The sequence below is a fragment of the Pogonomyrmex barbatus genome, unplaced genomic scaffold (assembly GCF_055798465.1).
Source record: "Pogonomyrmex barbatus isolate J1 unplaced genomic scaffold, ASM5579846v1 scaffold50, whole genome shotgun sequence".
In the NCBI taxonomy this organism is placed as follows: Eukaryota; Metazoa; Arthropoda; class Insecta; order Hymenoptera; family Formicidae; genus Pogonomyrmex; species Pogonomyrmex barbatus.
The window spans coordinates 1-26,222 of NW_028297150.1; the positions used below are offsets into that span (position 1 = coordinate 1).

At 29.5% G+C, this 26,222-nt stretch overlaps 3 protein-coding genes and 2 long non-coding RNA genes across 5 annotated transcripts; 2 read left to right on the forward strand and 3 right to left on the reverse strand.

Annotated features, from left to right (window-relative positions):
• Positions 1 to 558: 558 nt before the first annotated feature.
• Positions 559 to 3,561, reverse strand: LOC148935207 (nuclear RNA export factor 1-like; the record flags this gene model as incomplete). The annotated part of the gene is made up of 3 exons (XM_089082224.1): positions 3,467 to 3,561; positions 769 to 1,637; positions 559 to 671 (listed from the first exon to the last, which is right to left on the reverse strand). Coding segments are annotated over exons 1-3 (1,058 nt in total), but the record flags the coding sequence as incomplete, so codon positions are not given.
• Positions 3,562 to 4,271: 710 nt separating this feature from the next.
• Positions 4,272 to 5,910, forward strand: LOC148935208 (uncharacterized). Its single transcript, XR_016140522.1, has 3 exons — positions 4,272 to 4,738; positions 4,986 to 5,072; positions 5,150 to 5,910. It is a non-coding gene; the product is annotated as an uncharacterized LOC148935208 (long non-coding RNA).
• A 621-nt stretch (positions 5,911 to 6,531) lies between these two features.
• Positions 6,532 to 15,026, reverse strand: LOC148935209 (nuclear RNA export factor 1-like). The gene is made up of 7 exons (XM_089082223.1): positions 14,780 to 15,026; positions 12,078 to 12,946; positions 11,868 to 11,980; positions 11,456 to 11,492; positions 11,147 to 11,364; positions 10,823 to 10,991; positions 6,532 to 10,686 (listed from the first exon to the last, which is right to left on the reverse strand). Exons 1-7 carry the CDS (start codon positions 14,853 to 14,855, stop codon positions 10,207 to 10,209), a joined length of 1,962 nt encoding a protein of 653 aa, XP_088938349.1. The 5' UTR covers positions 14,856 to 15,026; the 3' UTR covers positions 6,532 to 10,206.
• A 299-nt stretch (positions 15,027 to 15,325) lies between these two features.
• Positions 15,326 to 17,134, forward strand: LOC148935210 (uncharacterized). Its single transcript, XR_016140521.1, has 3 exons — positions 15,326 to 15,962; positions 16,210 to 16,296; positions 16,374 to 17,134. It is a non-coding gene; the product is annotated as an uncharacterized LOC148935210 (long non-coding RNA).
• Positions 17,135 to 17,755: 621 nt separating this feature from the next.
• LOC148935211 (nuclear RNA export factor 1-like) lies at positions 17,756 to 26,212 on the reverse strand. Its single transcript, XM_089082222.1, has 7 exons — positions 26,000 to 26,212; positions 23,302 to 24,170; positions 23,092 to 23,204; positions 22,680 to 22,716; positions 22,371 to 22,588; positions 22,047 to 22,215; positions 17,756 to 21,910 (listed from the first exon to the last, which is right to left on the reverse strand). The coding sequence occupies exons 1-7, from the start codon at positions 26,073 to 26,075 to the stop codon at positions 21,431 to 21,433; spliced, it is 1,962 nt and encodes a 653-aa protein (XP_088938348.1). The 5' UTR covers positions 26,076 to 26,212; the 3' UTR covers positions 17,756 to 21,430.
• Positions 26,213 to 26,222: the final 10 nt, after the last annotated feature.

A 26,222-nucleotide genomic window follows, 5' to 3' on the forward strand; every position in this document is an offset into this window, starting at 1 on the left:
GAACTTTAGTTTCATCTACATCGAAGACGATCGGTCGTGGCAATTCAACACCATCCTACAGAACACGATAAAAGCTTGTGTCACACGAAAAGATGGACTAGATGAATTTTAATACACGCGTATCTAACAATGTATATGATACTCACTAAATGCATTAGTTTTGGGAACCGCTTCCGGATATCGCTATAAATGAAAAAAAAAAAAAAGGAACAACTGATTTTTGTTAACTGATAAAAATATAAAATGCAAATCATTTATCCGAAATACTTAAAGAAAATTGCACGCGATAGTATTTGATAAAATTAAAAACAAAAGTGAAAAGATATGCGCATTTGTAATTTAACGGCATATTTTTAACGGCAAGCCCAAATTAAACTACTAAAAAATTAATTATTTAAAGACGTTTAGCTAAGAGAATTATATAAAATACATAAAAATAAAAAAATAAAATGTAACATATCATCGTATTACTCTTATCTTCTGTTTCTCTATTTTAGGTAAAAGAAAAAGAAAAAAAAAAAAAAAAAAAAAAAAGATTACATTCGAACGTTACGTTACCTAACGTAATCACTTTGCTGAGATTTATATTTGTTGCACACAGGATTTCCACTTAACTTCAATTCGCTGAGTTCCAGATTCTTGATGGAATCAAGCTGCTGAATGTCTCTGATCTACAGTAAATTAAGTAAATTAGTAAAATTTGAGTCGTCAAAAGGGAAATGAACATAACGCAGCACATATTTCTATATTCATTCTGTGTATACTCACTTTGTTTCTACCAATGTAAAAAATCTTCAGTTTTAAGAATTTATCACTTAAAACGCTGAGCCCTTCGATATTCTGTAATTTGTTGTCTTCCAAATTTAAGGCTTCCAAATTCGGAATATATTCGGCTACAATATTCAACACAGTCATCAATATGTCAGGATGAAACAATGCACAAAGGTAATCAGAGACAAGATCTGGATCTAGATGGAACTTGGACAAATCTAAAGCATTTGTCTCTCGAACGTATCTCTTTTCCATTGCTTGCTTTAATCGTTCCTTCAACTTGTCGTCAATCTCACATACTGGAAATCCTTTACGTTGCCCTAGTCTTACTTGCAATTTAAACCCATCAATCATTGTAATCTTGCGGTCACAATTTACCAATGCATTTGCCGTCTTATAATCGTCTACGTAGAAACTAACTTCCTTTCCCATCACCTTATACATTATAGGAACAAATATTTGAGGCGCCATAAAATTCAATAAGGCTCTTATTACATTGTCTTTCTCATATTTATAACCATATGGTATGATAATTCTATAATAATTGGAGTTTATCACAGGAAGAGGACGCGACAGAGAATCTGATTGACCTCTTTTTAAATTCTTATTCTTGTTCGGCATAGAGTGGTTTCTTCTCTGAGACGTGATTTGCCAAGCTCTGTCTCCTTGATCTTTATTTCTTGGACCAATTATGACTCGTCTTGTATCTTTGTTCGAATCAGTCAGAAAAATATTCTTATTAAAATTCACCAGTGACAATTTACGCGACATTTCCCTATTGTTAAATCTTTCATTTTTAAATGATATGCAATGTTTAATGGGACCGATATTAGATCCACCGTTATTCCTTCTGATGTTGTCACGACCTAGAAGAATATAATATAACGACAAAATGGTAAAATTACAAAATATGTATAATAATTATTTCAATAGTACAATATTTCATAATTCTAACACCTTTAATGAATAACGATTCTTCATTACTATCTCTAATTATGCCAAGAATCCATGAATCCGTGTCATATATATTTCTTTAACGTTTATGACGTAAACAAGTGTATAAAATTTTTAGATAAGCTATAATGCATTTTCTTTCTTCTATCCGTTCTTCTATCCGTATAATTCAATACTTTCTAATATTGTTGCATTGTTTGTTGCATATGTTTACGATTGCGAGCGCGATACTCAATACCATGTTTCTTTCTCTTTTACTTTCAATTAGTATTAATTTTATGATTAATTTTATGAAAATTTAATTTTATGTAAATTTTATTACTTATAGTATGCATTATATATATATATATATATATATATATATATATATATATGAAATGTTTTATACGAATCACAGTCGCTTTATTCTATATAGAAGGCGTCCAAAAATTCATAGTTTCAAAGATAGAATATTCCTTTGGAAATCTATAGAATTATTTTGACCAATTACATAACTGTCCACGATTCAGCGATTAGTCGAAGTAATTCACGTGATCCTAGTTTCTCGTTTTTCTTCTACATGATATTTGTTTTTAATTATAAGTAATATTCTTTGTGCTTCAAAATTCTTCCTATCGTACAATCTTATTTGATTGCACAATAATACGAATTCCGACGCACAAACAATATTACTTATTAATCAAAAACAGATATTATGTAGAAAAAGAAATTATATCACTAAACTGATAAAATAATTTTTAAAATTAATAACTTATTCATTAAAGTAAACAAATACATTCATTTATTAGTGAAATAAATTTTTTTTATTTATAAAACGCGTTGCTTTGTTAAACAAATTCTTTATTTAATTTCAAAACATTTTTGGTGTATTAACATCTACAATTCTTGAAATATTGATTTTTCTTGAAACATAAACATATATTTCTTAAAATATAAAATATTAGTTTTTTAAGAAATTCTTTTTATTAAAACAACAATTCTTTATTTTAAATAAAAGAATGTTCCATAATTAAATAGTACAACTTTAAAAAAATAAAGATTTACATACTAAATATGTATTTATTAAATTTAATTTCAAGTGTGTCATTATAAAGAGAATTTATGTTCTGTTTTTATATAATTTCCTTGAATTCGCATAATGTTACAATTTCCAATTACATTACAACCTTCAAATGAAAAGTGTCTTTGCAATTATTTAAATAAGCTATTTTCTTTTTCAAATTAATTAAAAAATATTTTTCTAATTTAAGAAATTTTTTTCAGTGTAAGCATTTTTCTAATTATCTCACCGAGTATCGAGTTAGGAGTTATTCTCGGGAAATATTGCATATGAAAATCCTAAAATTTATATAACACGTTATAGATTTTCGTATACGATATTTATACGATACAGATTTAAGAATCCCAGGCCGGAATATTACATCTATAGTACCAGACCTATCATGTTTAGTATCATTACGCGTATTTCCAAAGTAAAAACGCTTCTTCTTTCGAAGTATTCGCGAATTTAACATTCTTTTTCTCTCGAGTATTTCATTTTCTCGCGATCGCTCAACCGGCTCTAATCGTAAATGAGCTACATCCAACAAACAAACCAATACTGGAAGATAAATCGAATGTGTACTATTGTGTGGTATATCGGAGTGTATACCAAAGAGATATGCTTAATACAAAACGGAAAGCTGAAATCATGCGCTGAAATCATGCATGCGATGTACCGCGGAACTGTGAAAATACTTACGGAAATAACTCTTGTTCTCGTTTCCTCGGATGTTTTGGTCACCCCACATTTTTGACTTGTTGAATTTCCTCGACATCTTTTTCGAAAATAATACAAATAACACAAAAAACTAAAATCTGCCGATACCAAATCAACTAGCGCAATTATATTCCGCTTAATCTCACTTTCTATAGGCGATTTTTCAAACTCGACTTCTCAGACACGAACGACGCTTACTACTCCGTGAATTTCATCGGAATAACTCGCGTGATCGCTAAACGGCACGCTCAAGCCGACGCTTCGCTTTGTACGCATGCGCAGAGATGTCCCATCCTCCTGATGATTCGTTGCACCAGTTGTATGCTTGCAACAGTGATGCGAATAGTCGAGCCACGCCCCATATCAGCGAGTTTCCCCCTCCTTACTTACGCACGCAGTGACGCTCCGACTATCCGTGAGATTATCCGCGCGTCACGCAAGGCACACGAATAGACGGAGCGTCTCTCTCTCTCTCTCTCTCTCTCTCTCTCTCTCTCTCTCTCTCTCTCTCTCTCTCTCTCTCTCTCTCTCTCTCTCTCTCTCTCTCTCTCTCTCTCTCTCTCTCTCTCTCTCTCTCTCTCTCTCTCTCTCTCTCTCTCTCTCTCTCTCTCTCTCTCTCTCTCTCTCTCTCTCTCTCTCTCTCTCTCTCTCTCTCTCTCTCTCTCTCTCTCTCTCTCTCTCTCTCTCTCTCTCTCTCTCTCTCTCTCTCTCTGTGTGTGTGTGTGTGTGTGTGTGTGTGTGTGTGTGTGTGTGTGTGTTTGTGTGTGAGCGCGCGCGCGCGCGCAAGTGGAAGGGGAAAATCACTGGTGTGCTCGGGCTCAAATTCGCATCAGTGGCTTGTAAGCGTGAAAGTGCAATCTCACACATATGAAAAAGGCAAGGAAATGAAAAGCGTAAAGCGAAAAGGAGAGAAACAGATGTAACATTCCGCTCGCCGATTTTCAACGGTCGAATTTTCTATGCAATACAAAAATTGAAAATCGTAAAAATAGTCATTTTTGTTATTTACTATAATTTCTAGAAAAAAATTTTCTAAAGAAATATATCAATAAGAAATATTATAAGAATTGCATATAACTTGATATAGTTATAACAAATTAATAAAAAAAATTGTTGCAAAATTGACATAGGAATTACCTTTGTTTTTTGGAAAATGTAAAATAATATGTTATAGGTAATTCGAGCATCCAAAATTGAATTAAAAAAGAGATGTCCAAAGAGAGATTAATCCTATAATATATCATCGAATATCCGGTAATTGTACGACATGCATTCTGAGGTTTAAAAAAAAAACCTCAATATATTCTCTAGGTTCAGTGCGACCTCATTATTTAAGAAATAAAGATTATTCAGAATATCTTTATATCTTAAATAAAGTTTTTCAATTGCGCGTTTATGCTAGCACCTTGTGTATATAAAGAGATGGAAAGCTACACGTGTAGACATACTTTTCTCTACTGAGCAAAGCTCAGCCATAAAATATTCATACTTTTCTACGTAGGTGGCCTTCAGTGATCATTTATCAAGTCAAAGAAATTGTATTTCTTGGAAAGGATGTTTTCCAGAACGTCTTGTGCAGAACTCTTTTGTGCGTTCACTTTCAATTTTTAAGTTTTATTGCTTAAGTTTTTTGTACGGCCCTAATCTCCTATGGCCCTAACGCAGGTAGAAATTCCAGAGTTATGAAACAGATAAGGGAAAACGGTAAAAAGAATAAGAATAAGCTAAGATAGAAGACAAAAAAATCCAAAAGCGATAGAGAATCGGCGAAAGAATAAAAGGAATGCAGGTACCCCAAGCGTCTGAAAATATCCAGGAATTTATTTAGGTAACCATAAATATGATTTTTTTTTTCATCATTTCTTATCATTAAGAGAGAGAAAAAAATACATACAAGTTGCAAATAATTTTTTATTGTCGTTTCTTATAAAATTATTTAATTTTATATCTTTATTTTAAGAAATGATAAACAATTTGTTATTGTTATCCTTATTATTATGGCAAAGAATGCATTAAGATATATTCATATATGCGTTCGACGCAACAATTAAACGACACAATAAAAAATCTAATAATAATGTTATTAGAAGAATAACTTATCTTATAATATTGTAATATTTAAAATTGTCGATGCATATGGATTAGCAGCTGCGCATTTCTTCAATTCCTAAATTTCTAATAGGGATTTCTAATAGGGATTACTGTAATATATTAGAATAGAATCATTAATCACATAATATCGGTGGTCCGACAATTTCAAAAAATATAATAAAAACAAAATTTACGACTTCATAGAATTGTGTGCGGCTTATAATTATATGACAAAAAGAAAAACTGATGCATTTCTTCATGTTCGAATATTCGAAGTATTTGTAATATTTTATATTTATAGGATATCGATACTTTTATAGAGCTTGCATAGAATTTGCATAAAAATTTTTACACTTTTCTTGAATTAAAAAATCATCAGACATCATAAGCAGACTTAAAAAAGAAATCTGTGTCGATATTACATTGTCGGTTGATGTTAATTAATCGATATTCTTAAATTGACACATATTCGACAATTACACTTTTCGTCTTATATAATTAACGATATGAAGTATAAAGTTCAAAGGACTCACACTTTGTATAAACATTGAAAAACGAAATTTGACTTCGGTCAAATTGGCTAAAATTGAAACACGTTTTAATTAGGTGGTGCTGATCAAAAGTTTTCTCTGACAAAAAAATCCCCAAATAAATAGTATAAAATATACAATCATTTGAAGTGAGTGTTATTGGAGTTTAATCCAATAAAGCCCGTGCCTAGGCCAGCAAAAATAGTCAAAGAACAACTACTGCAAATAGGGCCGACAACAAGAGACATATATTACCAATAATATATGTATAATACATATTGTTGTCTCATGTTGTATATTGCGGTATTTCACTAATATAGTACAGTTATTATCGTTATTACAATATATTAAATTATTATATAGTAAATTATTATAATATATTTTTAATATATTAATGTATTAAGTAATAATATAATTAAATTATCGTTTATATAACACATTTCATGTTTTATTTAATTTTTATACAACATCTTTTATTCAGCAATTATTACTCGTCAATGATAATTAAATTTTTTAAGACAATAAAGGACTTAAATTTATGATCTAACGAGATAAGTCATAAATATACATAAAATTGATAAATTAATTAAGCTGAGAAATGATATGAAACATTCTTTTATGGATAATGGAAGGCGGATGAAGCAAATTTTGCACACATTCAAAGAAGAGATATCTTGTATTTTTATATAAATATCGATATATTCTTTCGTAAATAATATATCTATACACATGTAAAAATACGCAAATACAAACGTAAACAGATATATAAATACATAAACAACAGATGATATTTAATCTTAATATGATACTCAATAATACAGATATATTTATATATTTATATTATATAATCATAATTTTGTGTAAAATATATATTCTTATTATTCATTAATTATATTTACATCATATCTTTTCACGAAATAATTTATATCACAAAATAAAATTTGTCTCTGTGACTTGTACATTTTGTATTTATAAAGCGTAACATAAACATTGAGCTTTTTTTCAAATATTTTGCATATAAAAATATAAAGATCAAAATGCATGAATATTATATTCTCTTTTTAAAACCGTTGCATATGAGTATAAATTACTTCACTTTGCTTTTTTCATCATTGAAATAATTGAAATAATTATGATAATATAATCATGACATTATTATGATGTCGCGAGATGTCATTAATAACTAAATGATACGATTTAAATATATGTTGTATTTAACAATATATTCACACCAAAGATGAATTCTGCTAAGCACATGCAGTGTGCTTAATTTAAGAGATGAATGAGATATAAGCATGTTATTCTCACTGACGATATAAACTACGCTTTTATATCGCGGGGTGTAAGCTGTGATATATTTAATCAATTTTTGCATCATTTGTCGAGTACCATAGAGGTTCATTTCGTTTCGTTCTAGCAACGAACCTCTATATTCCTCAACAGAAATCAAGATCTCTCTCTCTCTCTCTCTCTCTCTCTCTCTCTCTCTCTCTCTCTCTCTCAATGCAACATGGCATTTAGGACTCGAACTGAAACAAGTTCGTTTCCCAACATGTAGTATCCTTCAACTTCAAAGTCAAAAAATAGGATACAACTTCACAGCATAATATCACAGGACATTATTTTAGTTTTTACAATATTTATAGTTTCTCATTGTTCCATCAATTATGTATGCGTGTGATGTCAATGCGTGTGCAAGTCATTTTAAATGAGATAAAAACTGAATGTATTATACATATTGTACATCTTGATGTACAAGGCTAATATATATTGTAAAATAAAAAAATAATAATAATGGTAATATGAATATTGCAATGTCAAATAATTTATACTCATATAATATAATATAAGCAAGCCCTGCTTCACCTGCTATCTACAATTTACATAAATCTATTCACCTTTAATTGTACATGTGTGCATGTTAAATAACATAATTCTGAGAAACTGTTTGATTACTATTTACAATACTAATGTAAAAATTATTTTTTTTTAATTGTTTGACATAGTAAAACATACTCAAAACTATTATAAATTTAAATATGTATGGTAAAATTTGTTTTTGTCTCTTGATTTTTGTCACGCGATAAAATCCATTCAAGATCGATTTACTCCACTTTCGGATAAATTTATCTAGAAGATAAAACTGCGAATAAGAAAAAGAGAACGCGAAAAAGTAAGAGTAAGCGAAATCGTTTATCGTTTATCGAAAGGTGAAGCAATCCATCCTACAGAATATAAATCTTTACCCCTTTATCCCTTACATCAATATAAATTTGAAATATATAAAAAAAAGTATTGTATTTTTTTAATTTATTTGACGCGCGTTTATAATATAAATATTTACTTCTTATGTCTATTATATAATGACGTTATAAATACGTACAGAGTAATATAAATTGCACTCTTAAAGGTACGACTAGCAATCATCTTCTTAGAAAGAAAGATAGAGATACTTTAGTTTTTGTAACATAACTAGAATCCTTTACTTTATATCATATAAAAAATAATTCCCTTCTATAAAATTCATTACGTTATTTCTTTTTCACTTTTTCACTGTTTTAAAAGTATCGATATCTTTCTTATTTATGCCTCACTCGTAAATACTTTTTAAGGAAATCTGAAGTTTTCTGTAATATTTAATGCCGCATTGCGTATGAAAAATATGAAAAATTAACAAAGTCAGCAAGATGCTATGGAATATAACATTTCTATTCTTTCATATCTTTCGAGTCGATTAAATTGATAAAGATTTTAGAAATTATGATGTTTGTAGTAGACGATTTTGAACCCATGATTGAAAAAATGTGATTTATGATAAATATCTATCTATTATAAAAATAATTTTTATAACAAATGTAACTGTCATACCAAAACATATTTTTTGTCGATATGTTGCTACTATAAATCTAAATTAGTATCTTAATTTTAATGCAAAATTAATTTCTCTTTCTCTATAGACAGATAGGAAGAAATTTTTTCGTTATTTCATATTATGCAAAATCTGAAGATTAGAGAGACATAACAAAGAGATGTTTCTTATATATGCGGCATATTGTTCTGTTCTATTCCAGTATTAATCAGTAATGCGACTTATTTTATCGTTAACGTGCACTTATAATCTTTGTTTCAATTTACATACATTGCATGTCTATCGATATAAAAGCAATAACAAAAACAAAGAATAAAACGACCAACAAAAATAATAAAAATAACTAATAATAACTAATAATTTTTGATAATTCAGTACGTTTCTCAAGTACATTTCTCAAGAGTTCATCATATTTGACTTGATATTTATATACATGATTGATACTCCCAAAAATTCATTCATATTCTATTCTTACAATGTTAATATGTATATACATTTAAATAAAATATTAAACTCTTTTTCTACCATTTTGTAAATTATCTTGTGATTTCAAAAGGAAACAGACAATATGGCATACAAATAATCAATTAAACAACAACTTTTAACTTATAATGTACCATTAAATATCGTAATGTATAATATTGAAAGTTGTTCAAAAATCAAACAAATCAATATAGAAAAAAGACAAAACTCGATATTCTCGAGACATACCGAGATTGTAAATGATTTTTAACAGCTTTCTTAAGAACATAAAATGCGCATAATTGTTATTTTATTTTACTTAAACAAGGATCACAGGTATTTATCTCACTTTCGGAAATATATCTAATAATATTATATATATATATATATATATATATATATATATATATTATGTCTATAATAAATATTTTTGTTAAAGAACCTAAATATATCAATATGTATTAATATATTTCCTTCCTTTTTCCAATACTTTTCTCTCCTTGTAAAAATTAATAGAAATATATTTTGTTGCTATACAAAGCGATACAAAATTGATGGGAAACAAAACCTAAGTAATACTTTTTGTTCAGATTCTAATGCCAAAAGGTAAATCCTTATGCAAAAAAAAAGAAAAGAAGATTAAATATAAACGGAATAATTTGAAATGGAGTTGAGACTCTACAAGAAATTGAGACTCTACAAGAAATTTGTTCTCTCCTCTTTGACTAGCTATTATCACAGTGATGGGTATTATATACTCACACATGCATCTACTTCGTAAACGCTTCTAGTGGTATCTGCCCACATTTACAAAATTCTTGAAAAGCGGAGAGTGCGTTCTCGTAGTTCCATCCCGTTTCTCGTAAACATTTCAAGCTCCATTCCAGATTCATAGTCGTTTGCTGACTTAAAGTTATTGTCATCTGCTGTTTTATCTCCCCGCTGGGTTCCATTGTCATCGCCACTTCTGCGACTTCTGCGACTTCTGCGACTTCTACGACTTCCATCGCCGGCGTTTGCTGAGTTTGCTGATCATTTAACGATAACTGATTCAATTGCTGACGTAGTTGCTTCAGTTGTGCCTCGGGCGGTTGACTGATATGCAACTGCTCATTCCGAATACAGTATCCGTCACCTTCCGGAACGATCATGAATGTCCGATTGAAGTGGCGAATGGGTTCCTTGTTGTCCTTGTTGTTGTTAAGTAACTCTTGGAAGTAACCCGTTAGTGTGATGAACATCATTGCTCGCTGCAAATAGATAAGAAATAAATTATTTACTAAATAAGTAATTATATCGTCCTCTTTTATACCGTACCATGACGTAACCATGACAGTATATGATGATACTATATCATCCGTAACAATAAAAATTAGTACCACTTACTGTAACAAGAGAGATGTCCATAGTAAAAGTATTTAGCAAATGCCTTGTTCGTGGCATTTCTGATAATAGAGAAACTACGGGTAATCTACCCTGTTTCAATAACTTGTGTCTTTTGTTCGTGTCATTTATTTTCAATAAATTCCGATTTCCCATAAAATATTCATTTAATCTGCAACAAAAATAATTATATTAAATAATATAAAATAAAATAAATCAAAACTCAATATATAACTCACAAATATTACCGAGACAAATGTAGAAATGTACAAATATTCGTCAGAAAGAAAACAAAGAGCGTAGCAATATATAGTACATAACACTTACTTGTAAGAATCGGTTATAGTCATGCTAAAGCTAGCGTCTTTGTCATATGCATTAAGTAAGGCTTGGCGATTCTCACTATCGAATACCGTGAAATAATGTTGCAAAAAAACACCCGCAATCTCTCGCGCTGTGACATCGGTAACGAACATTCTCTGTGATGGAGGAACTTTAGTTTCATCTACATCGAAGACGATCGGTCGTGGCAATTCAACACCATCCTACAGAACACGATAAAAGCTTGTGTCACACGAAAAGATGGACTAGATGAATTTTAATACACGCGTATCTAACAATGTATATGATACTCACTAAATGCATTAGTTTTGGGAACCGCTTCCGGATATCGCTATAAATGAAAAAAAAAAAAAAGGAACAACTGATTTTTGTTAACTGATAAAAATATAAAATGCAAATCATTTATCCGAAATACTTAAAGAAAATTGCACGCGATAGTATTTGATAAAATTAAAAACAAAAGTGAAAAGATATGCGCATTTGTAATTTAACGGCATATTTTTAACGGCAAGCCCAAATTAAACTACTAAAAAATTAATTATTTAAAGACGTTTAGCTAAGAGAATTATATAAAATACATAAAAATAAAAAAATAAAATGTAACATATCATCGTATTACTCTTATCTTCTGTTTCTCTATTTTAGGTAAAAGAAAAAGAAAAAAAAAAAAAAAAAAAAAAAAGATTACATTCGAACGTTACGTTACCTAACGTAATCACTTTGCTGAGATTTATATTTGTTGCACACAGGATTTCCACTTAACTTCAATTCGCTGAGTTCCAGATTCTTGATGGAATCAAGCTGCTGAATGTCTCTGATCTACAGTAAATTAAGTAAATTAGTAAAATTTGAGTCGTCAAAAGGGAAATGAACATAACGCAGCACATATTTCTATATTCATTCTGTGTATACTCACTTTGTTTCTACCAATGTAAAAAATCTTCAGTTTTAAGAATTTATCACTTAAAACGCTGAGCCCTTCGATATTCTGTAATTTGTTGTCTTCCAAATTTAAGGCTTCCAAATTCGGAATATATTCGGCTACAATATTCAACACAGTCATCAATATGTCAGGATGAAACAATGCACAAAGGTAATCAGAGACAAGATCTGGATCTAGATGGAACTTGGACAAATCTAAAGCATTTGTCTCTCGAACGTATCTCTTTTCCATTGCTTGCTTTAATCGTTCCTTCAACTTGTCGTCAATCTCACATACTGGAAATCCTTTACGTTGCCCTAGTCTTACTTGCAATTTAAACCCATCAATCATTGTAATCTTGCGGTCACAATTTACCAATGCATTTGCCGTCTTATAATCGTCTACGTAGAAACTAACTTCCTTTCCCATCACCTTATACATTATAGGAACAAATATTTGAGGCGCCATAAAATTCAATAAGGCTCTTATTACATTGTCTTTCTCATATTTATAACCATATGGTATGATAATTCTATAATAATTGGAGTTTATCACAGGAAGAGGACGCGACAGAGAATCTGATTGATCTCTTTTTAAATTCTTATTCTTGTTCGGCATAGAGTGGTTTCTTCTCTGAGACGTGATTTGCCAAGCTCTGTCTCCTTGATCTTTATTTCTTGGACCAATTATGACTCGTCTTGTATCTTTGTTCGAATCAGTCAGAAAAATATTCTTATTAAAATTCACCAGTGACAATTTACGCGACATTTCCCTATTGTTAAATCTTTCATTTTTAAATGATATGCAATGTTTAATGGGACCGATATTAGATCCACCGTTATTCCTTCTGATGTTGTCACGACCTAGAAGAATATAATATAACGACAAAATGGTAAAATTACAAAATATGTATAATAATTATTTCAATAGTACAATATTTCATAATTCTAACACCTTTAATGAATAACGATTCTTCATTACTATCTCTAATTATGCCAAGAATCCATGAATCCGTGTCATATATATTTCTTTAACGTTTATGACGTAAACAAGTGTATAAAATTTTTAGATAAGCTATAATGCATTTTCTTTCTTCTATCCGTTCTTCTATCCGTATAATTCAATACTTTCTAATATTGTTGCATTGTTTGTTGCATATGTTTACGATTGCGAGCGCGATACTCAATACCATGTTTCTTTCTCTTTTACTTTCAATTAGTATTAATTTTATGATTAATTTTATGAAAATTTAATTTTATGTAAATTTTATTACTTATAGTATGCATTATATATATATATATATATATATATATATATATATATATATATGAAATGTTTTATACGAATCACAGTCGCTTTATTCTATATAGAAGGCGTCCAAAAATTCATAGTTTCAAAGATAGAATATTCCTTTGGAAATCTATAGAATTATTTTGACCAATTACATAACTGTCCACGATTCAGCGATTAGTCGAAGTAATTCACGTGATCCTAGTTTCTCGTTTTTCTTCTACATGATATTTGTTTTTAATTATAAGTAATATTCTTTGTGCTTCAAAATTCTTCCTATCGTACAATCTTATTTGATTGCACAATAATACGAATTCCGACGCACAAACAATATTACTTATTAATCAAAAACAGATATTATGTAGAAAAAGAAATTATATCACTAAACTGATAAAATAATTTTTAAAATTAATAACTTATTCATTAAAGTAAACAAATACATTCATTTATTAGTGAAATAAATTTTTTTTATTTATAAAACGCGTTGCTTTGTTAAACAAATTCTTTATTTAATTTCAAAACATTTTTGGTGTATTAACATCTACAATTCTTGAAATATTGATTTTTCTTGAAACATAAACATATATTTCTTAAAATATAAAATATTAGTTTTTTAAGAAATTCTTTTTATTAAAACAACAATTCTTTATTTTAAATAAAAGAATGTTCCATAATTAAATAGTACAACTTTAAAAAAATAAAGATTTACATACTAAATATGTATTTATTAAATTTAATTTCAAGTGTGTCATTATAAAGAGAATTTATGTTCTGTTTTTATATAATTTCCTTGAATTCGCATAATGTTACAATTTCCAATTACATTACAACCTTCAAATGAAAAGTGTCTTTGCAATTATTTAAATAAGCTATTTTCTTTTTCAAATTAATTAAAAAATATTTTTCTAATTTAAGAAATTTTTTTCAGTGTAAGCATTTTTCTAATTATCTCACCGAGTATCGAGTTAGGAGTTATTCTCGGGAAATATTGCATATGAAAATCCTAAAATTTATATAACACGTTATAGATTTTCGTATACGATATTTATACGATACAGATTTAAGAATCCCAGGCCGGAATATTACATCTATAGTACCAGACCTATCATGTTTAGTATCATTACGCGTATTTCCAAAGTAAAAACGCTTCTTCTTTCGAAGTATTCGCGAATTTAACATTCTTTTTCTCTCGAGTATTTCATTTTCTCGCGATCGCTCAACCGGCTCTAATCGTAAATGAGCTACATCCAACAAACAAACCAATACTGGAAGATAAATCGAATGTGTACTATTGTATGGTATATCGGAGTGTATACCAAAGAGATATGCTTAATACAAAACGGAAAGCTGAAATCATGCGCTGAAATCATGCATGCGATGTACCGCGGAACTGTGAAAATACTTACGGAAATAACTCTTGTTCTCGTTTCCTCGGATGTTTTGGTCACCCCACATTTTTGACTTGTTGAATTTCCTCGACATCTTTTTCGAAAATAATACAAATAACACAAATCTGAAATAAACTAAAATCTGCCGATACCAAATCAACTAGCGCAATTATATTCCGCTTAATCTCACTTTCTATAGGCGATTTTTCAAACTCGACTTCTCAGACACGAACGACGCTTACTACTCCGTGAATTTCATCGGAATAACTCGCGTGATCGCTAAACGGCACGCTCAAGCCGACGCTTCGCTTTGTACGCATGCGCAGAGGATGTCCCATCCTCCTGATGATTCGTTGCACCAGTTGTATGCTTGCAACAGTGATGCGAATAGTCGAGCCACGCCCCATATCAGCGAGTTTCCCCCTCCTTACTTACGCACGCAGTGACGCTCCGACTATCCGTGAGATTATCCGCGCGTCACGCAAGGCACACGAATAGACGGAGCGTCTCTCTCTCTCTCTCTCTCTCTCTCTCTCTCTCTCTCTCTCTCTCTCTCTCTCTCTCTCTCTCTCTCTCTCTCTCTCTCTCTCTCTCTCTCTCTCTCTCTCTCTCTCTCTCTCTCTCTCTCTCTCTCTCTCTCTCTCTCTCTCTCTCTCTCTCTCTCTCTCTCTGTGTGTGTGTGTGTGTGTGTGTGTGTGTGTGTGTGTGTGTGTGAGCGCGCGCGCGCGCGCAAGTGGAAGGGGAAAATCACTGGTGTGCTCGGGCTCAAATTCGCATCAGTGGCTTGTAAGCGTGAAAGTGCAATCTCACACATATGAAAAAGGCAAGGAAATGAAAAGCGTAAAGCGAAAAGGAGAGAAACAGATGTAACATTCCGCTCGCCGATTTTCAACGGTCGAATTTTCTATGCAATACAAAAATTGAAAATCGTAAAAATAGTCATTTTTGTTATTTACTATAATTTCTAGAAAAAAATTTTCTAAAGAAATATATCAATAAGAAATATTATAAGAATTGCATATAACTTGATATAGTTATAACAAATTAATAAAAAAAATTGTTGCAAAATTGACATAGGAATTACCTTTGTTTTTTGGAAAATGTAAAATAATATGTTATAGGTAATTCGAGCATCCAAAATTGAATTAAAAAAGAGATGTCCAAAGAGAGATTAATCCTATAATATATCATCGAATATCCGGTAATTGTACGACATGCATTCTGAGGTTTAAAAAAAAAACCTCAATATATTCTCTAGGTTCAGTGCGACCTCATTATTTAAGAAATAAAGATTATTCAGAATATCTTTATATCTTAAATAAAGTTTTTCAATTGCGCGTTTATGCTAGCACCTTGTGTATATAAAGAGATGGAAAGCTACACGTGTAGACATACTTTTCTCTACTGAGCAAAGCTCAGCCATAAAATATTCATACTTTTCTACGTAGGTGGCCTTCAGTGATCATTTATCAAGTCAAAGAAATTGTATTTCTTGGAAAGGATGTTTTCCAGAACGTCTTGTGCAGAACTCTTTTGTGCGTTCACTTTCAATTTTTAAGTTTTATTGCTTAAGTTTTTTGTACGGCCCTAATCTCCTATGGCCCTAACGCAGGTAGAAATTCCAGAGTTATGAAACAGATAAGGGAAAACGGTAAAAAGAATAAGAATAAGCTAAGATAGAAGACAAAAAAATCCAAAAGCGATAGAGAATCGGCGAAAGAATAAAAGGAATGCAGGTACCCCAAGCGTCTGAAAATATCCAGGAATTTATTTAGGTAACCATAAATATGATTTTTTTTTTCATCATTTCTTATCATTAAGAGAGAGAAAAAAATACATACAAGTTGCAAATAATTTTTTATTGTCGTTTCTTATAAAATTATTTAATTTTATATCTTTATTTTAAGAAATGATAAACAATTTGTTATTGTTATCCTTATTATTATGGCAAAGAATGCATTAAGATATATTCATATATGCGTTCGACGCAACAATTAAACGACACAATAAAAAATCTAATAATAATGTTATTAGAAGAATAACTTATCTTATAATATTGTAATATTTAAAATTGTCGATGCATATGGATTAGCAGCTGCGCATTTCTTCAATTCCTAAATTTCTAATAGGGATTTCTAATAGGGATTACTGTAATATATTAGAATAGAATCATTAATCACATAATATCGGTGGTCCGACAATTTCAAAAAATATAATAAAAACAAAATTTACGACTTCATAGAATTGTGTGCGGCTTATAATTATATGACAAAAAGAAAAACTGATGCATTTCTTCATGTTCGAATATTCGAAGTATTTGTAATATTTTATATTTATAGGATATCGATACTTTTATAGAGCTTGCATAGAATTTGCATAAAAATTTTTACACTTTTCTTGAATTAAAAAATCATCAGACATCATAAGCAGACTTAAAAAAGAAATCTGTGTCGATATTACATTGTCGGTTGATGTTAATTAATCGATATTCTTAAATTGACACATATTCGACAATTACACTTTTCGTCTTATATAATTAACGATATGAAGTATAAAGTTCAAAGGACTCACACTTTGTATAAACATTGAAAAACGAAATTTGACTTCGGTCAAATTGGCTAAAATTGAAACACGTTTTAATTAGGTGGTGCTGATCAAAAGTTTTCTCTGACAAAAAAATCCCCAAATAAATAGTATAAAATATACAATCATTTGAAGTGAGTGTTATTGGAGTTTAATCCAATAAAGCCCGTGCCTAGGCCAGCAAAAATAGTCAAAGAACAACTACTGCAAATAGGGCCGACAACAAGAGACATATATTACCAATAATATATGTATAATACATATTGTTGTCTCATGTTGTATATTGCGGTATTTCACTAATATAGTACAGTTATTATCGTTATTACAATATATTAAATTATTATATAGTAAATTATTATAATATATTTTTAATATATTAATGTATTAAGTAATAATATAATTAAATTATCGTTTATATAACACATTTCATGTTTTATTTAATTTTTATACAACATCTTTTATTCAGCAATTATTACTCGTCAATGATAATTAAATTTTTTAAGACAATAAAGGACTTAAATTTATGATCTAACGAGATAAGTCATAAATATACATAAAATTGATAAATTAATTAAGCTGAGAAATGATATGAAACATTCTTTTATGGATAATGGAAGGCGGATGAAGCAAATTTTGCACACATTCAAAGAAGAGATATCTTGTATTTTTATATAAATATCGATATATTCTTTCGTAAATAATATATCTATACACATGTAAAAATACGCAAATACAAACGTAAACAGATATATAAATACATAAACAACAGATGATATTTAATCTTAATATGATACTCAATAATACAGATATATTTATATATTTATATTATATAATCATAATTTTGTGTAAAATATATATTCTTATTATTCATTAATTATATTTACATCATATCTTTTCACGAAATAATTTATATCACAAAATAAAATTTGTCTCTGTGACTTGTACATTTTGTATTTATAAAGCGTAACATAAACATTGAGCTTTTTTTCAAATATTTTGCATATAAAAATATAAAGATCAAAATGCATGAATATTATATTCTCTTTTTAAAACCGTTGCATATGAGTATAAATTACTTCACTTTGCTTTTTTCATCATTGAAATAATTGAAATAATTATGATAATATAATCATGACATTATTATGATGTCGCGAGATGTCATTAATAACTAAATGATACGATTTAAATATATGTTGTATTTAACAATATATTCACACCAAAGATGAATTCTGCTAAGCACATGCAGTGTGCTTAATTTAAGAGATGAATGAGATATAAGCATGTTATTCTCACTGACGATATAAACTACGCTTTTATATCGCGGGGTGTAAGCTGTGATATATTTAATCAATTTTTGCATCATTTGTCGAGTACCATAGAGGTTCATTTCGTTTCGTTCTAGCAACGAACCTCTATATTCCTCAACAGAAATCAAGATCTCTCTCTCTCTCTCTCTCTCTCTCTCTCTCTCTCTCTCTCTCTCTCTCAATGCAACATGGCATTTAGGACTCGAACTGAAACAAGTTCGTTTCCCAACATGTAGTATCCTTCAACTTCAAAGTCAAAAAATAGGATACAACTTCACAGCATAATATCACAGGACATTATTTTAGTTTTTACAATATTTATAGTTTCTCATTGTTCCATCAATTATGTATGCGTGTGATGTCAATGCGTGTGCAAGTCATTTTAAATGAGATAAAAACTGAATGTATTATACATATTGTACATCTTGATGTACAAGGCTAATATATATTGTAAAATAAAAAAATAATAATAATGGTAATATGAATATTGCAATGTCAAATAATTTATACTCATATAATATAATATAAGCAAGCCCTGCTTCACCTGCTATCTACAATTTACATAAATCTATTCACCTTTAATTGTACATGTGTGCATGTTAAATAACATAATTCTGAGAAACTGTTTGATTACTATTTACAATACTAATGTAAAAATTATTTTTTTTTAATTGTTTGACATAGTAAAACATACTCAAAACTATTATAAATTTAAATATGTATGGTAAAATTTGTTTTTGTCTCTTGATTTTTGTCACGCGATAAAATCCATTCAAGATCGATTTACTCCACTTTCGGATAAATTTATCTAGAAGATAAAACTGCGAATAAGAAAAAGAGAACGCGAAAAAGTAAGAGTAAGCGAAATCGTTTATCGTTTATCGAAAGGTGAAGCAATCCATCCTACAGAATATAAATCTTTACCCCTTTATCCCTTACATCAATATAAATTTGAAATATATAAAAAAAAGTATTGTATTTTTTTAATTTATTTGACGCGCGTTTATAATATAAATATTTACTTCTTATGTCTATTATATAATGACGTTATAAATACGTACAGAGTAATATAAATTGCACTCTTAAAGGTACGACTAGCAATCATCTTCTTAGAAAGAAAGATAGAGATACTTTAGTTTTTGTAACATAACTAGAATCCTTTACTTTATATCATATAAAAAATAATTCCCTTCTATAAAATTCATTACGTTATTTCTTTTTCACTTTTTCACTGTTTTAAAAGTATCGATATCTTTCTTATTTATGCCTCACTCGTAAATACTTTTTAAGGAAATCTGAAGTTTTCTGTAATATTTAATGCCGCATTGCGTATGAAAAATATGAAAAATTAACAAAGTCAGCAAGATGCTATGGAATATAACATTTCTATTCTTTCATATCTTTCGAGTCGATTAAATTGATAAAGATTTTAGAAATTATGATGTTTGTAGTAGACGATTTTGAACCCATGATTGAAAAAATGTGATTTATGATAAATATCTATCTATTATAAAAATAATTTTTATAACAAATGTAACTGTCATACCAAAACATATTTTTTGTCGATATGTTGCTACTATAAATCTAAATTAGTATCTTAATTTTAATGCAAAATTAATTTCTCTTTCTCTATAGACAGATAGGAAGAAATTTTTTCGTTATTTCATATTATGCAAAATCTGAAGATTAGAGAGACATAACAAAGAGATGTTTCTTATATATGCGGCATATTGTTCTGTTCTATTCCAGTATTAATCAGTAATGCGACTTATTTTATCGTTAACGTGCACTTATAATCTTTGTTTCAATTTACATACATTGCATGTCTATCGATATAAAAGCAATAACAAAAACAAAGAATAAAACGACCAACAAAAATAATAAAAATAACTAATAATAACTAATAATTTTTGATAATTCAGTACGTTTCTCAAGTACATTTCTCAAGAGTTCATCATATTTGACTTGATATTTATATACATGATTGATACTCCCAAAAATTCATTCATATTCTATTCTTACAATGTTAATATGTATATACATTTAAATAAAATATTAAACTCTTTTTCTACCATTTTGTAAATTATCTTGTGATTTCAAAAGGAAACAGACAATATGGCATACAAATAATCAATTAAACAACAACTTTTAACTTATAATGTACCATTAAATATCGTAATGTATAATATTGAAAGTTGTTCAAAAATCAAACAAATCAATATAGAAAAAAGACAAAACTCGATATTCTCGAGACATACCGAGATTGTAAATGATTTTTAACAGCTTTCTTAAGAACATAAAATGCGCATAATTGTTATTTTATTTTACTTAAACAAGGATCACAGGTATTTATCTCACTTTCGGAAATATATCTAATAATATTATATATATATATATATATATATATATATATATATATTATGTCTATAATAAATATTTTTGTTAAAGAACCTAAATATATCAATATGTATTAATATATTTCCTTCCTTTTTCCAATACTTTTCTCTCCTTGTAAAAATTAATAGAAATATATTTTGTTGCTATACAAAGCGATACAAAATTGATGGGAAACAAAACCTAAGTAATACTTTTTGTTCAGATTCTAATGCCAAAAGGTAAATCCTTATGCAAAAAAAAAGAAAAGAAGATTAAATATAAACGGAATAATTTGAAATGGAGTTGAGACTCTACAAGAAATTGAGACTCTACAAGAAATTTGTTCTCTCCTCTTTGACTAGCTATTATCACAGTGATGGGTATTATATACTCACACATGCATCTACTTCGTAAACGCTTCTAGTGGTATCTGCCCACATTTACAAAATTCTTGAAAAGCGGAGAGTGCGTTCTCGTAGTTCCATCCCGTTTCTCGTAAACATTTCAAGCTCCATTCCAGATTCATAGTCGTTTGCTGACTTAAAGTTATTGTCATCTGCTGTTTTATCTCCCCGCTGGGTTCCATTGTCATCGCCACTTCTGCGACTTCTGCGACTTCTGCGACTTCTACGACTTCCATCGCCGGCGTTTGCTGAGTTTGCTGATCATTTAACGATAACTGATTCAATTGCTGACGTAGTTGCTTCAGTTGTGCCTCGGGCGGTTGACTGATATGCAACTGCTCATTCCGAATACAGTATCCGTCACCTTCCGGAACGATCATGAATGTCCGATTGAAGTGGCGAATGGGTTCCTTGTTGTCCTTGTTGTTGTTAAGTAACTCTTGGAAGTAACCCGTTAGTGTGATGAACATCATTGCTCGCTGCAAATAGATAAGAAATAAATTATTTACTAAATAAGTAATTATATCGTCCTCTTTTATACCGTACCATGACGTAACCATGACAGTATATGATGATACTATATCATCCGTAACAATAAAAATTAGTACCACTTACTGTAACAAGAGAGATGTCCATAGTAAAAGTATTTAGCAAATGCCTTGTTCGTGGCATTTCTGATAATAGAGAAACTACGGGTAATCTACCCTGTTTCAATAACTTGTGTCTTTTGTTCGTGTCATTTATTTTCAATAAATTCCGATTTCCCATAAAATATTCATTTAATCTGCAACAAAAATAATTATATTAAATAATATAAAATAAAATAAATCAAAACTCAATATATAACTCACAAATATTACCGAGACAAATGTAGAAATGTACAAATATTCGTCAGAAAGAAAACAAAGAGCGTAGCAATATATAGTACATAACACTTACTTGTAAGAATCGGTTATAGTCATGCTAAAGCTAGCGTCTTTGTCATATGCATTAAGTAAGGCTTGGCGATTCTCACTATCGAATACCGTGAAATAATGTTGCAAAAAAACACCCGCAATCTCTCGCGCTGTGACATCGGTAACGAACATTCTCTGTGATGGAGGAACTTTAGTTTCATCTACATCGAAGACGATCGGTCGTGGCAATTCAACACCATCCTACAGAACACGATAAAAGCTTGTGTCACACGAAAAGATGGACTAGATGAATTTTAATACACGCGTATCTAACAATGTATATGATACTCACTAAATGCATTAGTTTTGGGAACCGCTTCCGGATATCGCTATAAATGAAAAAAAAAAAAAAGGAACAACTGATTTTTGTTAACTGATAAAAATATAAAATGCAAATCATTTATCCGAAATACTTAAAGAAAATTGCACGCGATAGTATTTGATAAAATTAAAAACAAAAGTGAAAAGATATGCGCATTTGTAATTTAACGGCATATTTTTAACGGCAAGCCCAAATTAAACTACTAAAAAATTAATTATTTAAAGACGTTTAGCTAAGAGAATTATATAAAATACATAAAAATAAAAAAATAAAATGTAACATATCATCGTATTACTCTTATCTTCTGTTTCTCTATTTTAGGTAAAAGAAAAAGAAAAAAAAAAAAAAAAAAAAAAAAGATTACATTCGAACGTTACGTTACCTAACGTAATCACTTTGCTGAGATTTATATTTGTTGCACACAGGATTTCCACTTAACTTCAATTCGCTGAGTTCCAGATTCTTGATGGAATCAAGCTGCTGAATGTCTCTGATCTACAGTAAATTAAGTAAATTAGTAAAATTTGAGTCGTCAAAAGGGAAATGAACATAACGCAGCACATATTTCTATATTCATTCTGTGTATACTCACTTTGTTTCTACCAATGTAAAAAATCTTCAGTTTTAAGAATTTATCACTTAAAACGCTGAGCCCTTCGATATTCTGTAATTTGTTGTCTTCCAAATTTAAGGCTTCCAAATTCGGAATATATTCGGCTACAATATTCAACACAGTCATCAATATGTCAGGATGAAACAATGCACAAAGGTAATCAGAGACAAGATCTGGATCTAGATGGAACTTGGACAAATCTAAAGCATTTGTCTCTCGAACGTATCTCTTTTCCATTGCTTGCTTTAATCGTTCCTTCAACTTGTCGTCAATCTCACATACTGGAAATCCTTTACGTTGCCCTAGTCTTACTTGCAATTTAAACCCATCAATCATTGTAATCTTGCGGTCACAATTTACCAATGCATTTGCCGTCTTATAATCGTCTACGTAGAAACTAACTTCCTTTCCCATCACCTTATACATTATAGGAACAAATATTTGAGGCGCCATAAAATTCAATAAGGCTCTTATTACATTGTCTTTCTCATATTTATAACCATATGGTATGATAATTCTATAATAATTGGAGTTTATCACAGGAAGAGGACGCGACAGAGAATCTGATTGACCTCTTTTTAAATTCTTATTCTTGTTCGGCATAGAGTGGTTTCTTCTCTGAGACGTGATTTGCCAAGCTCTGTCTCCTTGATCTTTATTTCTTGGACCAATTATGACTCGTCTTGTATCTTTGTTCGAATCAGTCAGAAAAATATTCTTATTAAAATTCACCAGTGACAATTTACGCGACATTTCCCTATTGTTAAATCTTTCATTTTTAAATGATATGCAATGTTTAATGGGACCGATATTAGATCCACCGTTATTCCTTCTGATGTTGTCACGACCTAGAAGAATATAATATAACGACAAAATGGTAAAATTACAAAATATGTATAATAATTATTTCAATAGTACAATATTTCATAATTCTAACACCTTTAATGAATAACGATTCTTCATTACTATCTCTAATTATGCCAAGAATCCATGAATCCGTGTCATATATATTTCTTTAACGTTTATGACGTAAACAAGTGTATAAAATTTTTAGATAAGCTATAATGCATTTTCTTTCTTCTATCCGTTCTTCTATCCGTATAATTCAATACTTTCTAATATTGTTGCATTGTTTGTTGCATATGTTTACGATTGCGAGCGCGATACTCAATACCATGTTTCTTTCTCTTTTACTTTCAATTAGTATTAATTTTATGATTAATTTTATGAAAATTTAATTTTATGTAAATTTTATTACTTATAGTATGCATTATATATATATATATATATATATATATATATATATATATGAAATGTTTTATACGAATCACAGTCGCTTTATTCTATATAGAAGGCGTCCAAAAATTCATAGTTTCAAAGATAGAATATTCCTTTGGAAATCTATAGAATTATTTTGACCAATTACATAACTGTCCACGATTCAGCGATTAGTCGAAGTAATTCACGTGATCCTAGTTTCTCGTTTTTCTTCTACATGATATTTGTTTTTAATTATAAGTAATATTCTTTGTGCTTCAAAATTCTTCCTATCGTACAATCTTATTTGATTGCACAATAATACGAATTCCGACGCACAAACAATATTACTTATTAATCAAAAACAGATATTATGTAGAAAAAGAAATTATATCACTAAACTGATAAAATAATTTTTAAAATTAATAACTTATTCATTAAAGTAAACAAATACATTCATTTATTAGTGAAATAAATTTTTTTTATTTATAAAACGCGTTGCTTTGTTAAACAAATTCTTTATTTAATTTCAAAACATTTTTGGTGTATTAACATCTACAATTCTTGAAATATTGATTTTTCTTGAAACATAAACATATATTTCTTAAAATATAAAATATTAGTTTTTTAAGAAATTCTTTTTATTAAAACAACAATTCTTTATTTTAAATAAAAGAATGTTCCATAATTAAATAGTACAACTTTAAAAAAATAAAGATTTACATACTAAATATGTATTTATTAAATTTAATTTCAAGTGTGTCATTATAAAGAGAATTTATGTTCTGTTTTTATATAATTTCCTTGAATTCGCATAATGTTACAATTTCCAATTACATTACAACCTTCAAATGAAAAGTGTCTTTGCAATTATTTAAATAAGCTATTTTCTTTTTCAAATTAATTAAAAAATATTTTTCTAATTTAAGAAATTTTTTTCAGTGTAAGCATTTTTCTAATTATCTCACCGAGTATCGAGTTAGGAGTTATTCTCGGGAAATATTGCATATGAAAATCCTAAAATTTATATAACACGTTATAGATTTTCGTATACGATATTTATACGATACAGATTTAAGAATCCCAGGCCGGAATATTACATCTATAGTACCAGACCTATCATGTTTAGTATCATTACGCGTATTTCCAAAGTAAAAACGCTTCTTCTTTCGAAGTATTCGCGAATTTAACATTCTTTTTCTCTCGAGTATTTCATTTTCTCGCGATCGCTCAACCGGCTCTAATCGTAAATGAGCTACATCCAACAAACAAACCAATACTGGAAGATAAATCGAATGTGTACTATTGTGTGGTATATCGGAGTGTATACCAAAGAGATATGCTTAATACAAAACGGAAAGCTGAAATCATGCGCTGAAATCATGCATGCGATGTACCGCGGAACTGTGAAAATACTTACGGAAATAACTCTTGTTCTCGTTTCCTCGGATGTTTTGGTCACCCCACATTTTTGACTTGTTGAATTTCCTCGACATCTTTTTCGAAAATAATACAAATAACACAAATCTGAAATAAACTAAAATCTGCCGATACCAAATCAACTAGCGCAATTATATTCCGCTTAATCTCACTTTCTATAGGCGATTTTTCAAACTCGACTTCTCAGACACGAACGACGCTTA

Bases quoted from the DNA above. Each gene is read 5' to 3' on its own strand.
- LOC148935209 (XM_089082223.1), bottom strand. From the start codon at position 14,855: ATGTCGAGGAAATTCAACAAGTCAAAAATGTGGGGTGACCAAAACATC. The intron at 12,947-14,779 runs GTAAGTATTTTC...ATATTCTTCTAG, and splicing joins CGAGAACAAGAGTTATTTCC to GTCGTGACAACATCAGAAGG. The intron at 11,365-11,455 runs GTGAGTATCATA...CGTGTTCTGTAG, and splicing joins TCCCAAAACTAATGCATTTA to GATGGTGTTGAATTGCCACG.
- LOC148935211 (XM_089082222.1), bottom strand. From the start codon at position 26,075: ATGTCGAGGAAATTCAACAAGTCAAAAATGTGGGGTGACCAAAACATC. The intron at 22,717-23,091 runs GTAACGTAACGT...TTTCATTTATAG, and splicing joins CAGCAAAGTGATTACGTTAG to CGATATCCGGAAGCGGTTCC. The intron at 21,911-22,046 runs GTAAGTGGTACT...ATCTATTTGCAG, and splicing joins TGGACATCTCTCTTGTTACA to CGAGCAATGATGTTCATCAC.